The 27491-nt window shown below is 40.6% G+C and overlaps 1 protein-coding gene across 4 annotated transcripts in view; it reads right to left on the reverse strand.

Annotated features, from left to right (window-relative positions):
* rtn1a (reticulon 1a) overlaps positions 1-27491 on the reverse strand; it is a 128562-nt gene that overhangs the window by 56111 nt on the left and 44960 nt on the right. The window contains exons 3-4 of one of the 4 annotated variants that reach the window (XM_078406744.1): positions 10200-10865; positions 4946-5758 (exon numbers count right to left, since the gene is read on the reverse strand). The exons of 2 other annotated variants lie outside the window; for them this stretch is intronic. In XM_078406744.1, the coding sequence (XP_078262870.1) occupies positions 4946-5758; positions 10200-10865 (1479 nt within the window). The remainder of the gene's footprint in view (positions 1-4945; positions 5759-10199; positions 10866-27491) is intronic. One more of the 4 variants, XM_078406745.1, reaches the window with a different exon arrangement.

The following is a 27491-nucleotide window of genomic DNA, read 5'->3' on the forward strand; positions in this document are numbered from 1 at the left end:
TGCCTTGTGTACATTTTCATGTCAACATTTATCTAGCCTAAAGACATTTTTTTTTTTTTTAAATTGCAACTTCATCAGGAAATTGCTTTGTTGGCTGAATTAGTTGCTGAGTTGAGTGGTTGCCGAGTCCATAACCATGTATTTTAATGGAGTAATTGGACTGCAGAAGCTCAAGAAACAATTTATCCCAAAGGCAGGTATTGGGTCCACTAGTATTCTTGTCAAGCATTTGTACTAGGGCACAGAGATCGTGATATTGAAATATCCTGATGAACAGGGCTTACTAAAATTAAATTGTTAAACAAATTGTTAAACAAATTTTTACTCTGAAGAAATACATTGCAATGCTTTTTGTCAGAAAGATCAGCAGTTAAATCAATGGAAAAAGAACACTTAAAGTTGTATTTTGATAAGATCTCAAATGTATGTTGACCTAATGGCTTAAACAAAAATAAGGACACTGATAGCAAAGTTATGCCATGCAGAAGTATTTGCAGGTTTCTAACAATGTAATTTTAAAAATCAACCTATCCTACTGCAACATTCCTTAGATTGGTTAGATTGGTTTGATGAAGTCGGGGTTATTTGTATTGAGTATTTGTGTGTTATGCTCTAAAATGAAGGGGCAATAATATTGTTTCCAAAGAGAACAGACACATTGTAAACAATAACTAAATATTTATTTTAGTGCCTCTTGCTCCCAGGGAACATGCATTCCACTTGTGTAATGCTTTGAATTTGTATCACTTCGCGATCATATGATCTTGATATCCTGGGCCTTTCTAAAAGATGGAGAAAGAGGAGTCTGCACCTGCTAAATTTCCAGAATGTATGGATGGAAGGGAGACAAAATGTAATGCTCTTGAACACTTTCCTACCCATGAGTCCTTCTAGAACTTCAAGCTGATGTTAGCTTTATCAAGGGCACTCTCTCCAGCCTCCACCCTAAGTTAAGAGAAATTTTGGTTTTAGAAATAAATAACAGTTTTGTGAAAAAGTGATGAAGGAGGACAGAAGAATGTGTAGGGATAGGGTTTAAATGCATTTCCAAAAGGCATTTAACAGTGTACCACTTATGAAATTGCAAGGTGGTCAGAAGATTAGTTAGCTGGCAGAGGTCACAGCACAAGGATAATGGGTAATGTACTCAAATTACAACAACATTAAAAAAAAGGTATCTTCTTAGGATCTGTACAGGCCTAAAGCATCACCAATTTAAACAAACTAGATTAGACAACAGAGGCAATCACATTCATGTTTACCAATGGCGTAGTGATTAGTAGCATAGTACGGCATGCAAATACGAATGTAAAATTATAGCAAAGGATTGATATTTTAAGCGAATAGGCAAAGCTCTGGCAGATTTCAATTTGAATGTTATGAGGTAATCTACATTCACAGATCACTAAAATGTGTTGAAGTTAGATTTTAAAAAGAAATAAAGGGCTCATAGAATGTAGCAATTATAACTAGAGTACTGGAATACAAAGAGGATGAAGTTTGGTACAGGTGTACACTGTTCATGTTATGGCATATCTTCCGCACAGTGTACAGATTTGGTCATGCTTTGAAACGGGTATTAACTTTATAGTATAAATTCATGAGAAAGTGATCAGCATTACAATCTAAGTGTTGAATTAAGATTAAAGAATACATTAACTAGATGTTTGTTTCTCAGAATGCAGAGGATTACAGGACTGTTTTACTGAGGATTTTAATGATTATTGAAAAGGAGTAGATAAGCTAACTTAAGATAAACATGTACTGGTGGTGGGATGCAAATCCTCAATCAGACTACAATATATTATGGACAGTTGACATTTAGATTCAAGACCTTTTATCTTCACTGAAAGAGTAGAGGGAAAGCAGCCAGCATAATGAGGTGGGAATGAGATGGGACAAGATTTGGCAAGCAATAGATAGGCACAAAAAGTTGGAGTAACCTAGCGGGGTAGGCAGCATCTCTGGATAAAACGAATAGGGGATGTTTCGGGTCGAGACCATTCTTCAGACAGAGTCAGGGGAAAAGGAAATGAGAGATATGGATGGATACAGGTGAGGAGTGATTAATTGGAAGATAGCAGTCAGGTAGGGGAAGGAGCGTGGATATAGCAACAGAAGCTGGGAGGTGATAAGTGGAGAACAAAAGGCTGCAGATTCTGCACTGACAGAAAAGGAAGGTGAAGAATGGAAATAAATGAGATGGGGAGGTGGCAAATGGAAACAGTAGAGGGAGGAGTACTGTGTTCAGTTTTGGCCACCCATTGCAGGAAAAGTCCCATTAAGCTGGAAAGAGAGCAGAAAAGAACTACAACAATGTTCTAAGGACTGAGTTCCCGGGAGAGGTTGAGTGGGCTAGGACTTTATTTCTTGATGCATAGGAGCTTCTTGAACAGAATAGAAAAGGTGAATGCACACAGTCTTTTGCCCAGAATTGATGAGTCAAGAACTAGAGGGTGTAGGTTTAAGGTGAGTGGGAAAGAGTGAAAAGGAAGCAAAGAGGAAATATTTTCAACAGACCAGCTTGGGTAGGGCATCTTGGTCAGTATGGATGCATTGGATAGCATGGCTTACTTCCACACTGCATTACTCTCAACTCAATGTGTGTGTGGAGAAAGCAGGCATGTGAGTGAGGTGAAAAAAGAGGAAAAGAGCTGAACGCTTGCGCGAGGCGTACAGCGGGGGCCAAAAAATTGGAAAATCTTTGAAAATTTACACAAAATTACCAGTTTCAAGCCTCTTTTAGTGCATTTCAAAGCAAAAACGGACATTATAAAATAATGTGAATATGTCACTGTATACTGATAACATTTTTATTATTTTAATTAAGTTAGTTATATAATCTTGCACGTAAATTTAATATTTACTCATTACAGTTCCACTTTGCTGGTTTATCCAGCTGGCCAAGGACATCAGCTATGGGGATAGATGTGCTGGCTCCAGCTGGGCTGGAGTTCCAGAGCCCCGCCATAGGTTGCCAATTCAACCCACCGATCGGCCGTGGAAGTCCCGATGAGATCGAGATTGGCTGCCTTGCCCAGCCTAGGTGCCACATTTTTGGAGAGACTTTCAGGGCGGGGGGATTTCAAGTGGGCTTTTGGAATTTTGTCCAGATTTGAATGATTAGCGGCTATTTCTCAGGGAAACCCTAGCAGAACCCTAGTGTTCCGGGGAACCCCAGTTGAGAAACGCTGCTATACATAGTTTATTTTCTTTTTTTTAATCTGATTTCTCCGTTGGTAAACGCGATTTTGGCAAAATGAAAAACGCGGAAATCATGCAAAAAGCGTGGAAAATGGATGAAAAAACGCGGAAATCTGCGGAAACGTGGAAAATTCACATGCCCGAGGAAGGGGAAAGAAAACAAGGTAATGGAAGGCTGGGGAAGGGGTGGGGTGGCGGTTTACATGAGATATAGGAGTGTGAGTGAGAACCAAGATGGATAGGAGTAGAGAGAAGTGTACAGATGGGTGCCAGTCACCTGAAATTGGAGAATTCATTGTTCATTGTTCATGTATTTGGGCTGTGGATGACAGGTTGAATCTGCAATGCTGTTCCTCTAGTTTACCTTTGACCTCCCTGTGGAGGCCGAGGACAGACAAGTTGGTGTGGGAGTGCATAAGGGAATTAAAATGTCTGGCAACAAGGAGGTCCAGACGGCCATGGCAGACAGAGTGCAGGTGCTTAGTAAAGTGATCACGTAATCTACTCTGGTCTCATCATGTAGAGGGGCCCACAGAGAACACCAAATGCAATAGATTATAGTCTCCCCCCACACACCCCTCCCACTGGATCCCCTTCCCATCCCCAATTGCTCACCCTTCCCTCTGTTGTTCCCATCTGCCACCACCCCTCATTCAGTTCCAGTCTTCACTTTCCTTTCTTAACAGATTTCAGTGTCTGCGGCCTTTTGTTCTCCACATATTCTCCACCCTTCTCTCCCCACCTGACTTATCTGCTAATCGACCTCTCCTAACCTATATCTAACTATCACTTGCCAGCTCTTGTTTCACCACTGCCCCCATCTCTTCATGCTGGCTACTTCCCCTATTCTTTCCATCTAGTTTAAGGGACGACTCAGTTGACTGTCTATTTTCTATCTAAAAATGCTGCCCGACCTGCTGAATTCTTCTAGCTGCTTTCCCTTTTTTCGCTAGAGATTCATGCATCTGCAGTCTGTGTTTGCCTGCCCACAATGTATAATTTGTTACGTAAATGATAAAGTGCCATGTAAATGAGGAGGGGTATAGATTCACGGAATGGCAAACAGACTTGAACCGCTGAATGGTCTGATTCCAACAATACCAAGGGGTGGAAAGGAAGGTCCCATTTATTTTGTTAATGTTGTTAAAGATGAATCATACTTCAAAATAATCTTTTAAGTAAATTTCACATACTGCAGATTAAGATAATACATGTATCCAATTATTTATACAAATGATCCTTGGTCATCTACATTGAATAAATCTACATTAATTCTGGAGATTAGTGCCAATGCAAAGGAAGTAACAGTTATTCCAGCTCGCCTTAATAGGGGGCACATAGCGGCAAAGAATAATAAAACTGCATAACATGATGTCTGCCCAGAGGTGTACCTTATAAAAAATATATTTTTTCAGGGAACAAACTGCTGCTTGGCAAATGGAAGAGCTCATCATCTCAAAATATTAAAAATGTTCCATTTCACTTAACTGGATGGCAACCAGTCAGTCAAGAAAATAGACATAGATGGTTGGTGGTTAGAGTGGATTCCTATCCAATCTCCAGTCAACGAAAATAACGGTAAATAAAAGATATTAATTAATTCAACCTGGAACCCAAAATCAAGCAGTAATATTTCTTAATATCTCTACAAGAAAAATGAAAGTGGTAAACAGAGTTTCAAATTAATGGAAATTGCAGATAATTAAAAATTAAATAATATAAATGTGATGTCTTAAATTACCTGTTTTCTTATTTAATACCAGCAGAAACGGTTCAGAAGGAATGGGCTGGCTGCTCCACAAATCCTTTCTTGCCTCGTCTCCATCTGTGGATTTGCTAGCAATTATTTTTCTTGCTGTTTCTTCAGAGACCTCCTCAGGATATAGCTCTTCAACCACAACCTCAGGTGTAACGAAGGATGCTGAGTAATTTGGAGGGCTGGGGGGTTCAGTTGTGGCTGTATCTTTTCCATTTGTACCTTTGAAAACTTGGGACACAGCATACTCAACTGACTGACTCAATTGAAACTCTGATTCTTGCTGTTCGTCCATTTTTAGGGCCTTCTCGTCAGATCCTCTTCCCATAATATCAATTTTCAATGGGGAGTCTTGTTCCCTTTGGACACTTTCTTCAGATGCTGATGATGCATCATATGGATCTATGATAAGCTCGCTGTCAAGCTCAGCTTCACGTTCCTCCCTCAGAATGCTGTACTGGACGGAAGAAACAGAAGAAGGTGAAGCTCCACCAACCTGTCTGAATGTCATATAGCTGCAAGCTTCAGCTTCTTCAACTGAGAGCAACTCATCTGGCACTACCTCTATTTCAGAATCTCCAGATTCAGCACTGCTGGCATCAAGGTCTAAGGTTGTTGTCGGTAGTTGAGGCAAATTCTGATCAAACTCATCTAGTTTCTCTAAGGTATCACTTGTGGATGTCTTTTCAGATGATGCATTTGAAGTAAAACACTGCATTTGCTCTGAAGTCTTGCGAGTAGAGGGATGTTCGTCCTCCAGAAAATGGTAAGCAGCTTCAATCTGCGAATCAGATTCTTCTGCAATAATAAATGCGGACAGAAAATATGCTCCGTGAGCATTGTTGCTTTAACTTGTTTCAAAAGCATATTATCACACAATCAAAATGATATTACTAAAACTCCATTGAATATTGACAGAATACTAGACTAGAGATAGTAAAACTAGATCAGAGGGGTGGTAAACCCGTCTTTTATTTCCATTGCACTTCAAATTGTTGCCATCAAAATAATAGAACTCAATGCCATTCAGAAAGCCATCCAGATAATTCTATTGTCTAGCTCTGCAGTTCTAAGTTTATTTACCTCAAGGTAAATTTACCTTCAGCTTCCTTCTAAACGCATTGATCATCACCGGAGATTACCACTCCAAAAATGTCCTTTCTAACATCTCCAATGTATCTCTTACCCGAGGTCATAACTCTTGACCCAACGTATTGACTGTCAATTTCCCTCCATTAATGCTGCCTGACCCACTGAGTTCCTCCAGCAGTCTGTTTTTGCTACAAATACCAACATCTGCAGCCTTGGGTCTCCTTAAATCTTTGCTCCCAATTTTTGTACCATCGCCTATACCTCCAATAATCCTGTCATAATCTTAAACCCCAATATTATTTATCACGTTCAGCTTTGGTCATTAAGCTGGAAAGAGTGCAGAGAAGATTTACGATGATGTTTCCAGGACGAGGGACTGAACTAGAGGGTGAGTTTCAGCTGGATATGACTTTATTCCTTGAAGAACAGGAGACTGAGGGGTGTTATTATAGAGATGTAAAAAAATCATAAAGGGAATAGGTATGGTAAATACAGCTTTTATCCCGAGGAAGGGGTTTCATGAACTTGAAGACATAGGTTACAGGGGAAAGATTTAACAGGAACCTGAGGGGCAATCATTTCAAACAGAGGCCGGTGAGTATATGAAATGAGTTGCCAGTAGTTGAGGTGGGAACAGTAAAAACATTTGAACAGGTGGATGGATAGGACAGGTTTAGAGGGCTATGGGCTGAATGCACGTAAATGGGACTAGCTTGGATGGAGCATCTTGCTTGGCAAGGATGAGTTGGGTGAAATAACCCATGTCCATGCTCTGTGACTTGATGACCACAGCTGTAAGGAAAAATGAAATAGTTTTTCAGATCTATCCTTGCTACTAAAATCCCTGTAACTATCCTTGCTACTAAAATCCCTGCATCCCTGTAACTTGTCTGATGGATGTCTGATGCGATCCCACATTGGCGGCTAGGGAACGCTACTGTACACTGCACCTAGTTTGAAAAATGAGTTACCGTGACCCACTGTTCTGTCCCTATGCCAATTTGATTTTAGCTAACAATGACAATTTTATTAATCAATCTTTTACATTGTAATGTATAGATAATATCCACTATTGTCCTACATTAGCCATATTAATTCATTAAAAAATACAATTAGGTTTGTCAAATATAATCTGCCAGTTATTAATTTGTGCTGGCTCTCTGTTATGAATTAAAATACCTGTTACTTTTTCCCAAGTTACTATTCCTAAAAGCTTCCTCAGCATTGGATGTTGAACTGACTGCATTTAGTTAAAAATATTCTCACTCAGTTTATTTCAATTTTCTGGTACCCATCCATACCCACGAAAATTGAAAGACTATTCCAAACTATTCCACTGTCTTTAAACCCATGTTCTTTAGCAAACTGTGATAAAAGCCCTGTGACTTACAGTACATAGTCAAGTATAACCAGTCTATACAGTAAAACCGCCCTATCCAATCTCACTCCATCCATTACCACTGCCAGTGCTGCTCCTATTGACATTTTATTAACATATCCTTCCTCAGAAAACTGAGATGGAAAGTGTTCAAGAAGCATTTGAGTCTTACCATGCATCTTTAGAAGCAAATATTTTATTTTTTGCCTCCAATAAATCTCATTCTCCTTTTCATGTTGCTTTCCATATGCATTCTGATTTTCAAGTTCCCTTTTATGTTAATTGCATTCAGTTTTCGTGTCCTCTCTTTCCCAACATTTTCTCCTTCCAATTAACTGCATTTAATTAGGTTCTCGCTTAAGGAATTGACCTGACATTCATCAAACATCTTATTTTGTCTCAACTTATACTCTACCTCCTCAGACTAGGCCAGCAGCTTTATTTTCTTCCTCATTGATCACAAAGATCTCATGGTTATATTTGAGATTCTGTCAACCCAGCTACTTTCTCTTCCATCCCTCTATCATGTACTTCAAATTGTGCCATGCTCCACTCCAATGCTAACCTAAAACATATAATAGAAGAAGGGTCTCGACCCGAAAAGTCACCCATCCCCTCTCTCCTAGATGCTGCCTGACCTGCTGAGTTACACCAGCATTTTGTGATACCTTCGATTTGTACCAGCATCTGCAGTTATTTTTCCTATATAATACAATGATCACTCTCAGCAAATATTCATCCAGTAACATTTGGCCTACTTCATTCTCCAACACCAGATCCAGCTCTCCTCATTCTAATTTCTCTTCTTCCCAGCTGAGCCATTAACACATTGGTTAAGGAAGTTATCCTGAACACATTTCCAAAAATCCACCACTCTTCTTTTTCTTCACTGCTGAGTTACTCCAACACTTTGTGCCTTTTTTTTCCCCCACAGTAGGACATCACCTACTGGTTATTCCAAATGTGACTTTCTCTGTAATCTTATTGTTTATTTACAGTTCTTCAGCCTGTAAAAACTTAAATACCTAATTGACTACGATCTTAGATCTTATTTAGTGGTGTCCTACCAGATATTGCAGGCATGATTTTGATTACTCATAAAATTACATATAAATTGACAGGGTCGCTATTAATGCCAGCAGTAGGCTGCAGAGTGACCAGTAGTGATATAAATCAAGAAATGATCATTTTCTCATTTACAAACTGCCACCAAATAATGAAGGGAAATGAAAGCTAAAATAACATTGGATTCATTGTAGCACCACATAAATAACACTATTTATAAATCAAAGATGCAAGGCCCATCACAATAAATAATGCTATATATTATGAACAGACCAGAGCGTGACCTAAAATTTGCCGTGAACTATGAAATGGGCAAGCAAGCTGGTGGACCACTGCAGGATTCAAATTTCTGCCAATAACCATCACACCTCACACAAGAATCACAGGGAAAAGAGACCAGATTGAAAAAGAAAATCAGAGAATTGAGTTTTTACAGTCTGAAAAAGTGCAATCAGAAAGAAGCAATGTGATGAATGTTTTTTTTCCAAATAAAATGTTGCATACATTCCCGTATGCAACTAAATAAAAGATGAAGCTATTTATTCACCTAATCACAATCTTCCTCGTTCAATCAGCGAAAATTAGATTAGTGCACATTATCTTGAAACAAAAAGGCCTGAAACAAACTATGTTGATTTTTGATACGATTACATGTAAAACTTCTAACTATTTGCTTGGGATTGTGGATGTCAATACACAGTCTGGTGGAACATTGTTGCTGGAGAAAATAGATCATATTGAAATGGCAAAATGATGGATAAACTATAAAGAAGGGCTAAGAACATAAATCTTTGCAAAGATGGAAAATCCGGACACATTCTGGCCTGTTCAAAATAAAATAATTTCTATACTGCATTTTATATTAACAATTTGACTCAAGATAGCTAAGTTCTCATAAGTTTTTTAGAAGCACTTGTCTTTCTGATGGTTCTGATGACGAGTATTGGTAAAGGAGGAATTAATTTGGTAGCCTTGCTGAGATGCAACAGCAGAATTAAATATGATTGTGTCAGAGATTAACCAAATAATTTTAATAGGTTAAATCCACTAGTATGCCCAAATATAAATTATGGTCAGTGGTTTGATGGCAGTTAACTGATCTATTCAGACACCCCTGAGACTGAGAGTAACAGAATAAGAGAAGATAGGGAGAAAGGCAGACAGGTAGGTTTTATTAATTATTCAATATAATCCCTCTTTATAAATAATGGGAAATCATCATGAGGAAAAGATAAGAAAAAGCAAGAATGGGTGAACAACAAATTATTGACTGAGATCCATAACGTGCAGTTTAAAACTGTACTTTCACCAGCCGTGCATCAAACACTACAAGCCAATTTTCTAAAGTACAAATATGAATATAGTCTTCCCTCTAGAAATTCACAATTGACATGCTTTTTTTCGCATTTGGCTGTCAGAGACAAATTTTATTACAATTCCTTTTCCATCCTGCTGGTAAAACTGCATTAATTGGGCGGGTAATTCAGAAACAGAAACCCTGCTGCAAATTATATGTAAAGGCTACAGGATGACACCAACTCAAAAGTTTTCGACATCAATTTGGCAAATAAAAGAAAAGCAACCGAATGGAATGTTAAATATACAGACAATACAATTACTATAATATAATGAAAAGACAAATGATACACACAAGTATATGAACATTGCCAACCTATTGTTGTAACTCACGTAACCAATTGTTACCTGAACTTGAGGGAGTAGGTGTTTGTGAGATTGGGCTGTCGTCATCAGGTTCTGATACAGTCACAGTTGGTACTAGGTCGGATCCTTGCTTTGGTTTAGTCTCTTGTTCATGCTGTGATTTGTTCCAACTATTGGGATCTACTATGGTTTCTATCTCAGTGAGCATAACTTGGGCTGCCACCGAGCATTCAACAGTCATGCGAGTACTCTGTTGGGTGTCCCCCATTTCCCACTTCTCTGAAATATCTTCATCTGAAGGTTCTTCCACATATGGCGCTGTTGTTGGTTCCTCAGGGCTCAAGCTGGGGCTTATTTCTTCTATTAATTTTGCCTCCTCTGTTGACTTTTTCATAATTTCCGAGGAGGCTTCTGTGTCATCTACAAAAGGGATCATCTTTTCTTCCCAGTATGCCTTGTCTAAGTCCTGAGCTTTTGATTCACCAGAATGGCATAGATCAATATAGTTTTGGAATTCTACCTTCTCTGATCTTATGGGATCCACAAATGTTTTGGCCAAATCAATAGTATCCCCAGGTGTCATCTCTATTCCTGAATCTGAGCTGATCATACAATGAGGCTCAAAGCTTGGAATTCCTCTTGCTGCGAACATATCGGGATTATACTCTTCAAAACCTGTTGAGCTAATACGCATTCCTTCTGTAACTTCTATAAAGAAAGCGAAAAACATGGAACAGTGACAAAAGTGATTATGATTTTCAATTCCGCACTTAATCCAACATTGACATTTTGTTCAAATGGCCTCTTAAGCAGAGTTTAAAAGTAAATGTGGGTATTGAGGTTTCTTTGAAGTGTCGATCCTCTAGATTCACAGGAATCTCTCCTAGATGAAGTTGTTGGGAGTAGCATTTGAAATAAATCATCAGGTCAGTGGGGAATTGATAATGCGACAGAAAATTTCCAAAGACAGATTTTATCCTGAGAGAAGTTCTCAGTTATTCTCAAAGTGGGTCACAGTGTAGTCTAAAGTTGTACAGCATAGAAAGGGGCCCTTTCTCATTTGCCTGTATTCTTTCATGACGTGGATATTAAAATATCTAGCTGGTGGTTAAACGTAGTGATTGTATCTGACTCCACCAGCACTGGCAGCAAGTTGCAAATATCAAAACTCTGTACAAAAAATCCCTCCCCTAAATCTCTTGTGAAACTCTTTCTTCTCACTTAAAATTATGGCCTCTTGTTTTTGATACTCCTGTCTTGGGCAAAGGATTATGACCATCTACTCTATGTCTCTTATAATTTTATATACCAACATTTCTCCTCAAAATAAACTGATTGTTGTTCAGGGAACTCTATTCCACTTCACTGAAATCAACATATATAGATGTAAGCAAAGAAAAGAAGGAGAAAAAGCCACACATGACAACACAATAGCTGATATAATTTTGGAAACCAGCCTAGTCATTGCATGTCAGAATATTATAAGGGCAATACTGTGCTGTGTATATATCCAAACTAGGAGTGCACAGATAAAATTCAATGTATAATATATGCAAAACTTTTCATTACTCAGTTTGTCACAAAGGATTTTAGAACGACTTAAATAAATCAGTAGCTCATCAACATTTCTACATCTTAAAGAGTTTCTCCAGTGATCAGCTGTAACACTAAAGTAAGAATGTTCTTCCAATTCTATTTCTAGTTTTCATTATTATATAGATTTTCCTTGATTTTTAAGTTCTAATTGTTAATTTAAGATGTATGATTTATCATCCTATAGCCCCAATTATTTCAATATATTTTATTTCATTTTACTTTCTTTCTCTGTACATTCAATTACCAAGCTCGTAAAAGAAATTGGAATATCATCAGGAGCCACAAGGAACTGCAGATGCTGGTTTACAAAAGGAGAATATCATTTTTTTGTTCACCTCCTGTTAATTTGCTCGCAATTCATTCTTGAAATGTATGGAATGAGCCTCAATAACTATTGCTCTCCTTCACTGAGATTAATAAGTGATGGTTTATTATATATTTCATTTTATTCTGACGTCCATGCCTTACTGGTAAAAATATAATGCAATATAAACTTGCATGGCAATAGCTCGTTTAACCTGACAGCACACACCAAATTTCAAACATCATATTTTTAGCATGAAATCATTTATCACTTGAATACTCACATAAATCAATTTACTTAAAGTCTCATTTATCATAGGAAAAGAGTCATTAGTAATAAAATACCAACTCAGAATTGCATTGTGTACAAAAAGAAGCTCTTGATATGGCTATGGGCAAGAGATTTTTAAAACAAAATTTGGTTAGCAAAAAGCTGAAAGTTAAATTATAATTTAAGTGAATAATTTATTGGAAAATATATACTTGAATATTAACAGGAAAATACACAAGAATAAAGGACTAACAATTGCCCATCAGTCGATAGTTACCAAAAGGCTGGCAAAATGGATTACTTGCAAATGTTTAGTGACATGAACTAAATATTAAAAGGGAATATCATGTGTGTGAAATCTGCATGAATGCAAAGCAGCTGGCAGCATCTGATTAATGTGGGAAGCTCTTGCTGCCTTGACAGGTCTGGAGGGGTTTAAAATGCTGGGATCAGATGGCCAGATTGCTCTTCACTACGCTGTCATTAAGGAAGAATGACAACACACCCTTGATGAAAAGAAGGCCTGTTATGGCCAATGTAAGATGAACAGCAGCCCGATTTCATGCTGATTCCTTAAAAGGACGAATAAGCCCAGAAGTCTTCACTTTGTCCAACTCAGTCTATTGGCTTTCATCGCCCTCCCCACCCCCCCCTTCAAATGCTGAAACAGTCACTTACTTCATTATTCATCCTACCACATGGCAACAAATGATTACCCTTTGCCTCAGCTGGATCATGACAGTGTTCATCATCCATGAAATATTCACCACTAACTAGCACCAAAAAACAAAGTTCTGGAAGAACACAGTAGGCCAAGCAGCATCGACAGAAGGAAATGGACAGATGACATTTCAGATTGGGGTCCTTCTTCAGACTGGAGAACAGTCTGTCTGGCACGCCAAGTTCTTCCGGCATATTTTTGCTCAAAATTCCAGCATCCGCAGTCTTTTGCATCTCTCATCACCAATTGTGTTTTTCCCGAATACTCATAATAGTCCTCAATATTAAATTACTGAGCCAATGTATAGCTCTTTAATATAATGATTATGATTTACATCATCAGCCTAATCCTCCCTAACAAGCTAGTGTAATATCTAGCTTTCCATTGGTTATTCTAACATTTTTATGAGCCTGAACAGCGACACACAATAACCCCTTAAACTCTAAATACATATCATCAAAATGACATTATCCTGTCTCAAATTGGAATTGTGTAAGGAGATGCCAGGCACTCTGCCACCCCAGATTCCAGTTTGCATGGAATGCTAGGTGAGTTAGCTTGCTGGATTTAAAGTTGGCTCGGAGAAAGGAGTTAAAGGGTTGCTTTTCTAATTGGAGACCTGTGACCAGTTCCGCAGGGATGAGTGCTGTTGTTGGTTATTTACATTGATAATGTAATTAACAATGTTACTAAATTTGCAGTTGATGCCAAAATTGGTGGTATAATGGATACTGAGGCAGGGTATCCAAGTTTACTATGGTAGATTAGATGGAAAGGTGGATCTTTGCACATGGGAGGAGTTGGCTGCCCCTAACGGCTGCGGCTCTCTGGCAGTCTGTTTGTCTTTTTTTTGTTTTTTTTTGTTTGTGTCGGTGTTGGGATGGTTTTTTGTTTCTGTTTTTGGCTGTGTATGTGTGGGGGGGGTGGGTGTGTTGGGGGGGGGGGGGGGGGGGTGGGGCGGGGGAAACCTTTCTTTTATTAGGTCTCTTCCCCGGGGCGCAGCTCACCCGCGGGGCCTTCCATCGCCCGGCGCGGCTCGGCCGCTGGACTTAACATCGCCGGTGCGGCTCGGACGCGGGACGTTTCAGTGCCCGGTGCAGCTCGGCTGCGGGACTTAACATCGCCGGCGCGGCTCGGCTGCGGGACGTTTCAGTGCCCGGTGCGGCTCGGCTGCGGGACGTTTCAGTGCCCGGCGCGGCTCGGCTGCGGGACGTTTCAGTGCCCGGTGCGGCTCGGCCGTGGGACGTTTCGGTGCCCGGTGCGGCTCGGCCGCGGGACGTTTCGGTGCCCGGTGCGGCTCGGCCGCTGGACTTAACATCGCCCGGTGCGGCCACGGGACGTTTCAGTGCCCGGGGCGGCTCGGCCGGGGGGCCTTCCATCCCCTTGCGGGGGCTGTGCGTGTCGGTTGCCTCGGTAGGGGTCGAGCTGTCTGTCCGTGGATGCGGGGGGAGGAGAGGGGAAGTTTTGTTGCCTCCATCACAGTGAGGGGGTGTTTGGAGTCACTGTGATGGATGTTTGTGTTGGGGTCGTGTGTCCTGTTCTTTTCTTTTTTTGCTGTGACTGCTGAAATTTCGTTCGGTGTTGTGCCGAGTGACAATAAAGTTTTGTTATGTTATGTTATGTTATCAAGGAATGGCAAATGACATGTGAGGTGTTGAAATTTGGTAAATCAAACAAAGGCTGGACTTCAACAGTAAATATGACAGAATTACTGTTTGAATGGTTCAGATCACCGATCAGAATGTGACATTGTTACACAATGTTAGAGAGATCCAGGGGTACAGGTAGATGGTTTCCTGAAAGTGGCGAGTGAGCTGGACAGTGTGGTGGTTGGCCTTTGGCTTGCTTGTCTTTATTGGGAAGGGTATTGGGTGCAAAGGCTGGCACATCATGATTATATAAGTAGTTATATAAGTCGTTGATGAAACCACACTTGGAGTTCTGTATGCTGGTTGCCTAACAAAAGGGGGAATGTCATTATGTTGGAAAGGGTGCAAGAGAGATTCACCAGGATGTTACTTGGGATTGCGGGCTTGAGTTGTAGGGAGAGTTTAGATAGGCCTGGGCGATTTTACTTTGGAGCTTAGGAGGCTGAGGAATGATCTTATTGAATTCTATCATGAGGGACATGGATAAAGTGAACACTCAGTCTTCTTCCCAGTGTAGAGGATTCCAAAACTAGAGATCATAGACTTGGGGTGAGAGGGTTAAGGGGGAAGAAATTTGAAAGCACTGTCAGGGATAGTGATCGAGGAAAACATTTTAGAAGCTTTTGGATAGGCCTATGGATATGCAGGAAATGCGGAATATGGGTTATGTCCAGGTAGAAAAGTAAAGGTTTTAAGATTATGTTCAGCACAGTCATTGTGGGCCGAAGGACCCCTTCTTGTGCTGTACTGTTCAATGTTCTATGCCATAATATTGCGATGAAAATAGATAAAAGGTAGCCCTGCAACATGTATATTCATTTGTTATATCAGAGTATATACGATTCAATTAATTTGCTCGAGGATGTACAAATCAGTGCCAATTTTTAAAATCAATTACGAAACCTGATTTTTTACATAGGGGAGACATAGTCAGGTGATCTGACTGGGCAATTTTAAAACATGTCTTCCCCAGGGGTGAAGTTCTGAGCATGAGTGATCAGAATTTCTGAAGTTACATTGGATCTTTCACATCAATATCCATCTAAAACTATTTTGGATCGATTCAAAATGTCACTAATCTGTAGCAAAACACATCACTGGATAACCACAGAAACCATAGACTCCCAGACTTGTGAATAAAACATATTAATCTACTTAACTTTTAAAATATAAATGAGAAAATGTAAAAGTTGCACCCTTCACGACTTTGCTGCATTCTTGAGAGTTACTTAAGAGGAAGATTCTTAAAAGCAATCCATAAAAAGTATCAAATGAAGAATTTAACAATAAATTGCAGGAATATTCCTGGTCTTGAATTTATGGTTCATGGATGTCCCTGGCAAAACCAGTATTCATTCCCATCCATAATTACCCTCAAGGAATTGAAGAGCCTCTCGGAATTGTTGCTATGCTGTTTGTAGAGGGATCCAGGATTTAAACCCAACGATAACAGAAAAATAATATATTTCTAAGCCAAGATGGTGTGTGACTTCTTCCTATTCTGTATTCTATTAATGTATGCTGGTCTCGTAGTGTTTATCAAACGCATTCCATCTTCTTCTAATGTAAAAGCTGATCATCACACTATTAAAAATAAATGTTAGTTAAGGTAACCTGGGTTGCAGTGTCTATGGATTTCACGTCCTGGTGGATATTGCACCTTGGAATAAATGCATATTAATTCTACTGCAATACACATTGGAAATGTGGGAAATTATACAAATTATTCAGTGGCTCGAATTATGGAATTTTAATAAAATCATGGTTAACCTATGACCACATCTGGTGTTGCCCAAATGTATTAAATTGTTCATTTTAAATCGAAGACTGCCATACCATCCATTGCCAATGGCGGACATTTTTTTAAATGTCAGCCATTCTTTGCCTTAAGTAGTGTTTCCTAACATCAGTCCTAAAAAGCCTAGTTCTATATTTAATTTAAATTTATGATTCCTCACCTACATTCCCTTGCCAATGGAAATATATTTGTTCCCCCCATTTCCCCAACAAGTTCTCTTTAAGATCATAAAATCTTAATCAAAGTATTGCTCAACCCTCTTATATCCAGGAGGGTCAATACTACTTTGTATCATCACTTGAAATATAGTCTGTGAAGTTCAAGGATCATTGTGATAAATCTACACTACATTCCCTCAGAGGACAATACAGAGTTTTTAAACATGTGGTGCCTAGAATTTCTTACAATGCTCGGGTTCAATCTGTACAATAGCAAAATAACTTTTAACCTCGTGTGTTCCAGTCTCCTGAGAGGCAAAGCCAGCAATCTATTAGCTTTATTGATTTTTTTTTCTATACCTTGAAGCTGTTTCAATGATCTTTGTACCAGGATTCACAAGCTGCTTTTGATTTCCACTGTTCCACTTAGCAAGTTCTTTGTTCAAAAATGGGTGACCTCACATCTGCCTACATTACAATCAGCTTTTCATAATTTTCATAATCATCACCAACAAGGCTTATAATGAGTTGGAAGGTTTAAAGCAGGGCTTATAATTAAAATGTCCCCTTTTTAAAAATGTGTGCTTTCTATTATGTTGATCACATGCTCCAGTAATTAATGGCTTTGGCAGTCAATGTTTTGCAGTTCACAGTATATCATTGAAGCATATTGTTTTCTCAATAGGTTTGCAATATTTTCTGATCATAGAAACTTGATATACATTACTTTTAGATCATTATTGATGCCATGATGCACATCTGTATTTTGTGTAAATAATTGTGGGTTGCCATTTTGCTCAGGTGCCTGATGAGACTCTTGAAGGTTTACTGGCATTCAAAATATAAACTGAATTTCTAAAAAATTAACATGTCATAATTCTACCTTCTCAGGTATTTTTCTTCCAACTTTCATTGCTAAAAAAAAGTAAAAAGTCATAAATCTTTGTTTAACAGTTGAATGTTCCCTTATACACTTTACCATTAACACCCTGAAGAATGGTTCCTCAGCCAAAGCAAATATTACACAGCTGGGGCATTGTCTACTTTATCATTAATAATAATGTACTTGTATTAATGCCAGGACATCTGCTGGTTAGACTGTATGCCACTGCTATTAAAGTCAGCATTGAGCACCATGTGCATGGCTTAATGATGGTAAACAGATAGGGTGTGTGTGTGCGCCCACATATGTGTATGTTTTTTTGGGGGGGGGGGGGGGGGGGGGTGGGGGGAAAGCATTTGTTATTCTACTTATGAATAGATGTTCCTCATTGAAACCCTTAATTGGAACTCCAGCTGAAGCTGTAGCAACTGCTCCTTGGGAATTAGGATCCAAATGTCCCTAGAGCGACAATGAAGTAATTTGCCAAAGATACATCAAATGTGATTTGATCCAACATTATTAACGGCTCTACTACAACCAATCAGCTTATGTGAACTCCCATTATTGTCTACAATGAGATAAATGGTCTCAATTTGTACCGATCTTCAAACAAAAAAATGAATTGTATCCTACCTGAGATTGGCACCAAGACATGCCCATGAAAAACATCAACCGGCAAGTGAATATTATCAGTTGTAGCTCTTCATGGCCAATCTAGCTGTGCCTTTTTCTAAAAATAAGGCTGTCACACTGTGCAAGCAGATTACCAAACATTTCAAGTAATGTCAATTAGTACCATGCCAAATAGCATTCTCTTGGTTGGATTCGGTCATGATCAAATCTTTAGTTTGAGAATAAATGGATGACCTAATTATTCATTTATTACATCATTAATTTGATATAGCATTATGTGATAGTCACATTGACAAGGACACAAGAGGAAACAGAATTATTGCTGAATGGCCCTGTACTCCATCTTTCCAAAAGATCAGGTGTCATTGAGTCTTGTCTTGTCATGTCCTACTGCACATGCCCAGACAATGGATATCCAAAACAATAATTGAACCTTGAAGGTACTCTGATGTGAACATTATTAGATGGTCTGAGATAAGGAATTTGAGACACTTGCAGCCTTCTGCATTAAAAAAAAAAATTGTGATCACAATACTAGATATTCCCTCCCTCCCCCCCCCCCCCCCCCAATTTATTCCAAGTTGTTCTAGCCTGTTCCAGCTGGACAATCAAAAGGAAACGATCTCTCAGCATCTCAATCGAAATATCTTCAATGAAACACTACAATTTTCCGCAACAATCAATTAATCAAATAAATTTGTGCTGCACTGACTCTGAAGCAGAGATATGGAGACAAAATTGCACTCCAGATATACAGAGTCAAAGAGATTGGTCATAGTGTTACATCTCACGGATTCAGGCCCTTTAGCCCAACTTGTACAATGCGACAAAGATGTCCCATCTCCACTAGTTCCACCTGCCCACTTTTAGGCCACATCTCTCTAAACCTTTCTTGTGTATGTTTCTGTCGAAATGTCTTAAAATGTTGTTATTGTACCTGTTTTTACTATCTCCTCTGGCAGCTCGTATACCCACCACTCTATGTGAAAATGTTGCCCCTCAGGTTCCTCTTAAATCTTTCCCCTCTCACTTAATTCTGCACAAAAAACAGACTCTTCAGTCCAAGTTTCTGAGGACCATTGAGCAGCCATTTACACTAACCTCATTGAAGATGGGTCTCAACCCGAAACGTTTCCCATTTTAAAGTCAGGTTTTTAATTCAATGAGTGACAGCAACATCTTAGATTATTCCGATAGATCATGCCTGACCTCTATCTCACCTCTATTGTTAGCTTTCACATCTACTGGAATTTTTGGAGGATGTAACTAGGAAAATTGACAGGGGAGAGTCAGTGGATGTGGTGTACCTCGACTTTCAGAAAGCCTTCGACAAGGTCCCACATAGGAGATTAGTGGGCAAAATTAGAGCACATGGTATTGGGGGTAGGGTACTGACATGGATAGAAAATTGGTTGACAGACAGAAAGCAAAGAGTGGGGATAAATGGGTCCCTTTCGGAATGGCAGGCAGTGACCAGTGGGGTACCGCAAGGTTCGGTGCTGGGACCCCAGCTATTTACGATATACATTAATGACTTAGATGATGGGATTAAAAGTACCATTAGCAGATGATACTAAGCTGGGGGGTAGTGTGAATTGTGAGGAAGATACAATAAGGCTGCAGGGTGACTTGGACAGGTTGTGTGAGTGGGCGGATACATGGCAGATGCAGTTTAATGTAGATAAGTGTGAGGTTATTCACTTTGGAAGTAAGAATAGAAAGGCAGATTATTATCTGAATGGTGTCAAGTTAGGAAGAGGGGATGTTCAACGAGATCTGGGTGTCCTAGTGCATCAGTCACTGAAAGGAAGCATGCAGGTACAGCAGGCAGTGAAGAAAGCCAATGGAATGTTGGCCTTCATAACAAGAGGAGTTGAGTATAGGGGCAAAGAGGTCCTTCTACAGTTGTACCCGGCCCTGGTGAGACCGCACCTGGAGTACTGTGTGCAGTTTTGGTCTCCAAATTTGAGGAAGGATATTCTTGCTATTGAGGGCGTGCAGCGTAGGTTCACTAGGTTGATTCCCGGAATGGCGGGACTGTCGTATGTTGAAAGGCTGGAGCAATTAGGCTTGTATACACTGGAATTTAGAAGGATGAGTGGGGATCTTATTGAAACATATAAGATAATTAGGGGATTGGACACATTAGAGGCAGGAAACATGTTCCCAATGTTGGGGGAGTCCAGAACAAGGGGCCACAGTTTAAGAATAAGGGGTAGGCCATTTAGAACGGAGATGAGGAAGAACTTTTTCAGTCAGAGAGTGGTGAAGGTGTGGAATTCTCTGCCTCAGAAGGCAGTGGAGGCCAGTTCGTTGGATGCTTTCAAGAGAGAGCTGGATAGAGCTCTTAAGGATAGCGGAGTGAGGGGGTATGGGGAGAAGGCAGGAACGGGGTACTGATTGAGAGTGATCAGCCATGATCGCATTGAATGGCGGTGCTGGCTCGAAGGGCTGAATGGCCTACTCCTGCACCTATTGTCTATTGTCTATTGTTCCAATTTTGCCAATCTTAATCTGGAAAACTTCAATCGATCCAAAATACATTCACTTTGAGAGAAAAGAATGCTGTACTTTCACTAGTATAAGAAAATAACTGCAGATGCTGGTTTTCTGAAAAACGAGGACATCTCGGAAGCCCTAGTCTGAAACACCTCATCCCGGGCGCAGATGCGGCGCAGACGGAGGAATTGGGAGTAGGGGATAGACTTTTTGCAGGGGACCGGGTGGGAAGAAGTGTAGTCCAGATAGCTGTGCGAGTCGGTGGGCTTGTAGTAAATGTCCGTCACTAGTTTTTCTCCTGTGATGGAGATGGTGAGGTCCAGAAACGGGAGGGAGATGTCAGAGATAGTCCAGGTATATTTAAGGGCAGGATGGAAATTGGAGGTGAAGTGTATGAAGTCAGTGAGTTCTGCATGGTAGCACCAATGCAGTCGTCGATGTAGCGGAGGTAGAGTTCGGGGATGGGGCCAGTGTACGTCTGGAACAGGGATTGTTCGACGTACCCGACAAAGAGGCTGGCGTAGCTAGGGCCCATGCGAGTGCCCATAGCTACGCCTCTGGTTTGGAGGAAGTGGGAGGAGTCAAAGGAGAAGTTGTTGAGGGTAAGAACCAGCTCTGCTAGGCGGAGGAGAGTGTTGGTCGATGGGGATTGGCTGGTTCTACGGTCGAGGAAGAAACGGAGGGCTTCAAGACCATCCTTGTGGGGGATGGAAGTGTAGAGTGACTGGACATCCATGGTGAAAATGAGGGAGTGGGGGCCTGGGAACCGGAAGTTATCCAGGAGATGGAGAGCGTGTGAGGTGTCTTGGACGTAGGTGGGAAGGGATTTAACCAGGGGGGATAGGATGGAGTCGAGGTAGGTAGAGATAAGTTCGGTGGGGCATGAGCAGGCAGAGACAATGGGTCTGCCGGGACAGTTGTGTTTGTGGATTTTGGGTAGGAGGTAGAATCGGGCCGTGCGGGGCTGGGGAACTATGAGATTGGAGGCACTGAGGGGTAGATCGCCGGAGTTGGTGAGGTCGGTGATGGTGCTGCTGATGAAGGTCTGGTGTTTATCGGTGGGGTCATGGTCTAGGGATAGGTAGGAAGAGGTGTCTGATAGTTGTCGTCTGGCCTCGGTGCGGTAGAGGTCAGCACGCCAGACTACCACAGCCCCTCCCTTGTCAGCGGGTTTAATTATTAAGTCCGGGTTGTTGCGGAGTGAGTGGAGGGCTGCACGTTCAGGAGGGGAGAGGTTGGAGTTAGTCAGGGGAGTGGAAAATTTGAGGCGGCTGATGTCACGCCGGCAGTTTGAGATAAAAAGTTCTAGTGAGGGTAGTAGGCCATACTGGGGGGTAAAAGTGGAGGGGGTCCGTTGGAGACGGGAGAAGGGGTCATCAGTGCGGGGTCGGGACTCCTTGCCATGGTAAAAGGCTCGGAGGCGGAGGCGGCGGAAGAAGAGCTCCATGTCATGGTGAACGCGGAACTCGTTGATGTGGGGGCGGAGGGGAACAAAGGTAAGGCCTCTGCTGAGGACCGACCGTTCGGTGTCTGAAAGGGGGAGGTCAGGGGGGATGGTGAACACCCGGCAATGGTGGGGGTTGTGGTCGGATGGAGGCAGGGGGGCAGATGGAGGGGATGTATGGTGGGGGGGTGGTGGGTTAGCTGGGCAGAGGGGGGCATGAGGACCGATGTGGGGAGTACTGGGGGTCAACTGGCTGGAGGGGGACGGGGGAGACCCAGTGGAACCCCTGCTGCAGTTACCTGTAGCAGGGGGTGGGCAGTAGGACCCAGCAGTGCTGAGGGGCTCTGCCTGGTGGGGGCTGTGGGCCAGGTGTGTGTGGGCCAGGTGTGTTAAAACAATAGTTACTGAGAAACATCAATCTCAGCTAGAAATAACTGAGACATTAATAAATAACAAGACAAATGGCACAAATGGCACTTCCTGAATTATGGATCTGTAGGGAAAATTAGATCATTATTAATAACCCAGTGTACTGCCATTATATTCCAATGCACCGCTGGTAGGGCTTCTGTCAGTGCCAGTTTCAATCCTGACCTTGGGTGCTGTCTGTGTGGAGTTCACACTTTCGCCTGTGTCAATGTAGGTTTCATCTAGGTGATCCAGCTTCTGCCCACATCCCAAAAACATGCGAGTCAGTAGGATAATTGGCCTTTATAAACATGCGAGTCAGTGGGATAATTGGCCTATTTCCACACTGAATCTTTCAATGATTCAATGAAAATTGCAAATATTGTTAGATTTCTAACTGCCCATCTACTTTGCTTAAATATGTTCCCAAGATATATAAATACAAACATTTCCATTATGAAACTGAATTCTTTTTGAAGGACAAATGCTGAGAGGGCAATCATGATCCATTTAAGAATTTTTCAGTTTCAAATAAATATTTATGTTTGCATTTTTAATCAATGTGGATGGACAGTTCAAACCTAAAACAAATTTACCAGTTACTGATGGATTTTAGTTATTGTAACGGGAAATTACCCAACTCTCTTCTTGAAATTTGTTTTTATTTTCAAATAAAATACCAAATACCCAAGCAGGCCTGAGCCACCTTAGCAAAGTTCAGACAAGATAGGTCTTCTGACTGAAAGCCAAACATCAGAACTGAACAGATGGCTAACTTTGTTCATTAGTAGACATTTCTAAATCCAATTATCAAGCAGGATCCAAAAAAGTGAATATTCGGTAAAAACTAATTAAAACAATTCTCTTGTTGGTCTCGCTGGTCTCCATTTACTCACAACTTCTTATACAACAAGATCAATTGTGTATATGATTTCTGGTGTAATAGAGCAGAACACTGATTGCATATCTTCAACCCACTCCTTTGATTACAGGCCTTCACATGGATTTAGTTTGTCTCCTGTTCAATAGCAGAGTCATGGAGTCATACACCATGGAAACAGGCCCTTCAACCCAACTTGCCTACGTTGACCAACATGCCCCATCCACACTAGATCCACCTGCCTACATTTGGCCCATATCCCTCTAAACCTGTCCATCCAAGCCCCTCAGGATCCTATTAAATTCCACCCCCCCTACCCCTCGTCCTCCTCCTCCCCTCGCCTTAAACCTATGTCCTCTGGTTCTTGATTCCCCTACTCTGGGTAACAAACTCTGTACATTTACCCTATCTATTCCTCCCATGATCTTGTACATGTCTGTTACAATTAAAATAGTTAATTGGACCTGATGGTTTAATTCTTCATAACCAAGTGTAGCTCGGTATTTAATTGGGCTACATAATACAAGTGAAAAATCTGTGCCGTCAGCAATGTAAAAGTTTTTTTTTAAATGTTAGAGTTATTTTTAGTAAAGGATCTGGTCAACATTAGAGTTAATGACCAGAGTGAAAAGAAATTATTCTTTAAAAACAAGGGACTTCATGGCTTTACTCCAAATTAAAATAACAATAATATATCCCACTATTTTTTTAAACCTCTGCTGCAACATTTTGTGGAAAGGATTTATCATCTGGAAAATGTTAACAAGACTACAGAAAGCTGATGTAGTAGCCAACTCTCCAGGAAGTCTCTGAGTTTAAATAACAAGAACCTCAGGAAAATATAGCACAGTGTTGCACATTCAAAGATTAAACCATGTATCTGTAACAGCTTGTTCAATCTGCTTTGATTCTCACCTGGTGGCCACAAGGCTGTCAAGCCAGAGCTCCATCACTTAACCGAGGGAGGTATTTTACTGCATCACCAGATACGCTGCCCTTCAGATGGCATAGTGGTATTACTCACTATTGCAAGTTTTTGCAAGAGTCTACAAATCTTACAGTCTAGACTGAAGCCCATTATATAGTTTTGGGGGTAATGCTTAAAGATGTATGACAGCACAGAAATAAGACATTCGTCCCTTTGAATCTATGCCTGTTCTTCTGAAGTGCAACCCACTCTGCCCATTAGCCCCATATCTCTGCAATATTTTCTATAAGCATTTATCGAATTCAGTTTAGAAGATTCTCATTGAATCCATTATCAATATCCCTCCACGCAATGCATTCCGATGTGTTAGCGTTCACTGCAACAAAATTAGATATTCCAGTTCCATTCCACATCCCAAAGACATGTAATATGGTAGGTCAATTGGTCACTGTAAATTGCCCCAGGTGTGTAGATAAGTGGTAGTAAACACTGGAAAGAGTTAACAGGAACATGGGGAGAATTTTTAAAAATGGGATAAAAGTAGAAGATGTTTCTGGGCGCTTGATGGGGTGAATGTGCTTCCATGCTTCAATTCTCTCGGTTTAAATTTTCACTCCGTATCATCTAATGTTTGCCAAATCTCTGATTATACATGGTGGGCTGCCTCTGGCTCATTATTCAGATTCAGTGTTATCCAAATCGTGATTCATAGCTGTTTTGTTTGAATATATAATGAATGCAATATGATTACACTCCAAGCAGGAGGGAACGAGCTAACCGGGGAAACAGAAGCATCTTCATGCAGCTGTATTCATGTGTAAATGGCTGTGATGTTTGTGCTAAACACCAAGTTATTATATATTAAGTGGCTTTTCTTCAGCCATCCAAGTCATATGCTTTGCAATTCCCTCTTCAAACTCCTGCCACACTATCTCCTACTCAAAAGACCTTCCTTAAGACATTAGCTGTTATTCATATTTTTTAATTCACTTTCTTTAGAAATTTCAACTATCAACCACAGCTCAACACTCTGAGTCAGAGGTTTGAGAGTTTATGTGCAACACCAGAGACAAATGCACAAAATCTATACTAATAAGGCCACAGCCCCTCCCTCCCTACCAGGCATGTCTCCAAGGAGGAAATGTAATTAGGATTAGAAATTGGGAAAGAGGGGGTAATCTAGATATCCCTTTTCTTAGCTAAAGATGCCCCTTCATTAATTCCTCTCCACCACATAACCTCCTTCCTATTACTATCACACCATCTACTTTTAGACAGAATGTAAAAAAATAGAAATTACCAGAGATTGCATAATCTAATCCAATTATTACATGATGCATGCATGAATCAATTCCTCGCCTTTGGGCATTCCCTTTTTGCTTCAATGCCCCTGCATCCATCCCAGAATTCCAGTGGTACTCCTCTTGTCATTCAACAACCACTTAAGAAACCGACAAATGGCCTTTATGAAAGTCCCTCCTGAAGCTCTAGATCTCAATGCTGCTTCATTTTAGTTTGAGAACTAAACTAGCTGGTTGGTAGGCAACAGCAGTGGCACAAGAATTATGTCATTCTAAGACGAGATAGGAGACTTGCGTTTCATGAGATCATTGCTGGTCTCCTTGGGTGGCTCTTTGGCAGTTCAACTGATTTGCTGGTAAACAGATTAATGAACTGCAGTGATGCAATGGCACACACCCTTTGGTATCCAGAGACATAAATGCAGCAGTCTGAATTTATACACGGAAAGCAACAGCTTCTAATCACAGCATCTGACACAAGCAATTTGTGCTACAAGTTCTGTGCAGTCTCAAGCCAAGTTGCTTCCATGCTCCTCACTGAGCAAATTTTCCAATGCACCAATATGGCAGTTTAAACTAATATGTGTAACCAACCCCAAAGTTCTCATCCGATTCTTCAGCAGCAGAACTGGTGTGTGATCTCACTGTCAAGTGAACTGGTGTTCTCCCAATCCTCTTGATCCTGTTCTGTTGTGTTAGTGATTTGTTTTAAATCTTAGGCTATGCATAATTTCCACATTTTGCTCTGAGCTGGCCACTTTGAATACAAGTTTGAGTGACAGCAACTTTTCACACAAATATATCTTCACCGTCTTCCCGCTTTACAGTACCAGATTAGAAAAATAATTGGTTTGTGCCGATATTAGAAGGGCGAAGAAAGAAATACCATCTGTAGCTTATAAGTCATAGCTTATGTGATGTGTAGGGAAAGAAGAAGATGACTGGATATAGAGCTGTCATCACACTTTGCTTCAGCATCACCATTGGTTATGGCTTCAGCAATGCCTTTTTTCAAAGGTCAGTGTAATTTCCCCTCCATGAGATGTAAAATATGTGGTGTCATCGTGTGCCATCTTCTCTTGCAGGAAAGAGGCAAGATTGCCTACAATGTTTCGCTGTTGGGGCCATTCACAATCTTTTACCCCCATCGAGCTGGCATCACCACCAATACTTATGTTATTCAATCTTTCCTAGTGTCCACTCAATCATAGACTTCTCTTATGTTATCTATGCACCTCCCTCTTCTTTGTAGAACTTAAAATTTAAATTAATACTGCAAAAGGTATTTTACATTCTGATGAAATGTCATCAACACAAAACATAAAGTCTGTGTTTGTTCTATAGATGGTATCTAACCTGGTGAAAATGTCCAGCATTTTGTGTCTCCATTTAATGCTTTGAGTATCTGCAACACCTTGGCTTTATATCCATGTTCTAAATGTCCATCATCCCCTCCCTCTTGTTAATTCTTCCCATCATCCCTGGACCATGTCTAAAGGGCTTTCAACTCCCTGCAAGATCTCTTTCCTATTTGTGCATCATGATTTCCACCGTCAGAAAGTCTTTGGGCCTCAAGCTCTCATGTTCTGCTGCTTCACAGTTTAACATTATACAGATTCACGGAGAGAAAAAATGTATTCCTTCATTAAAATAAAAGACATAGGGAAGCAGTCTTTTTCTCAGCAAAGTGAAATCAGGAACAAGAGGGTTTAAAGGAAGATGGGAAAGATTTAGTAGGGGGGTGGTGGAAATATGGAACAACCTGCTAGAGGAAGTAGTTGAGGCCGGTGCACTAACAACATTTAAAAGATGGATGGATGCATGGATCGGAAAAGGTTTAAAGGGATAAAGGCCAAACACGG

This window comes from Rhinoraja longicauda, chromosome 10, assembly GCF_053455715.1.
Source record: "Rhinoraja longicauda isolate Sanriku21f chromosome 10, sRhiLon1.1, whole genome shotgun sequence".
In the NCBI taxonomy this organism is placed as follows: Eukaryota; Metazoa; Chordata; class Chondrichthyes; order Rajiformes; family Arhynchobatidae; genus Rhinoraja; species Rhinoraja longicauda.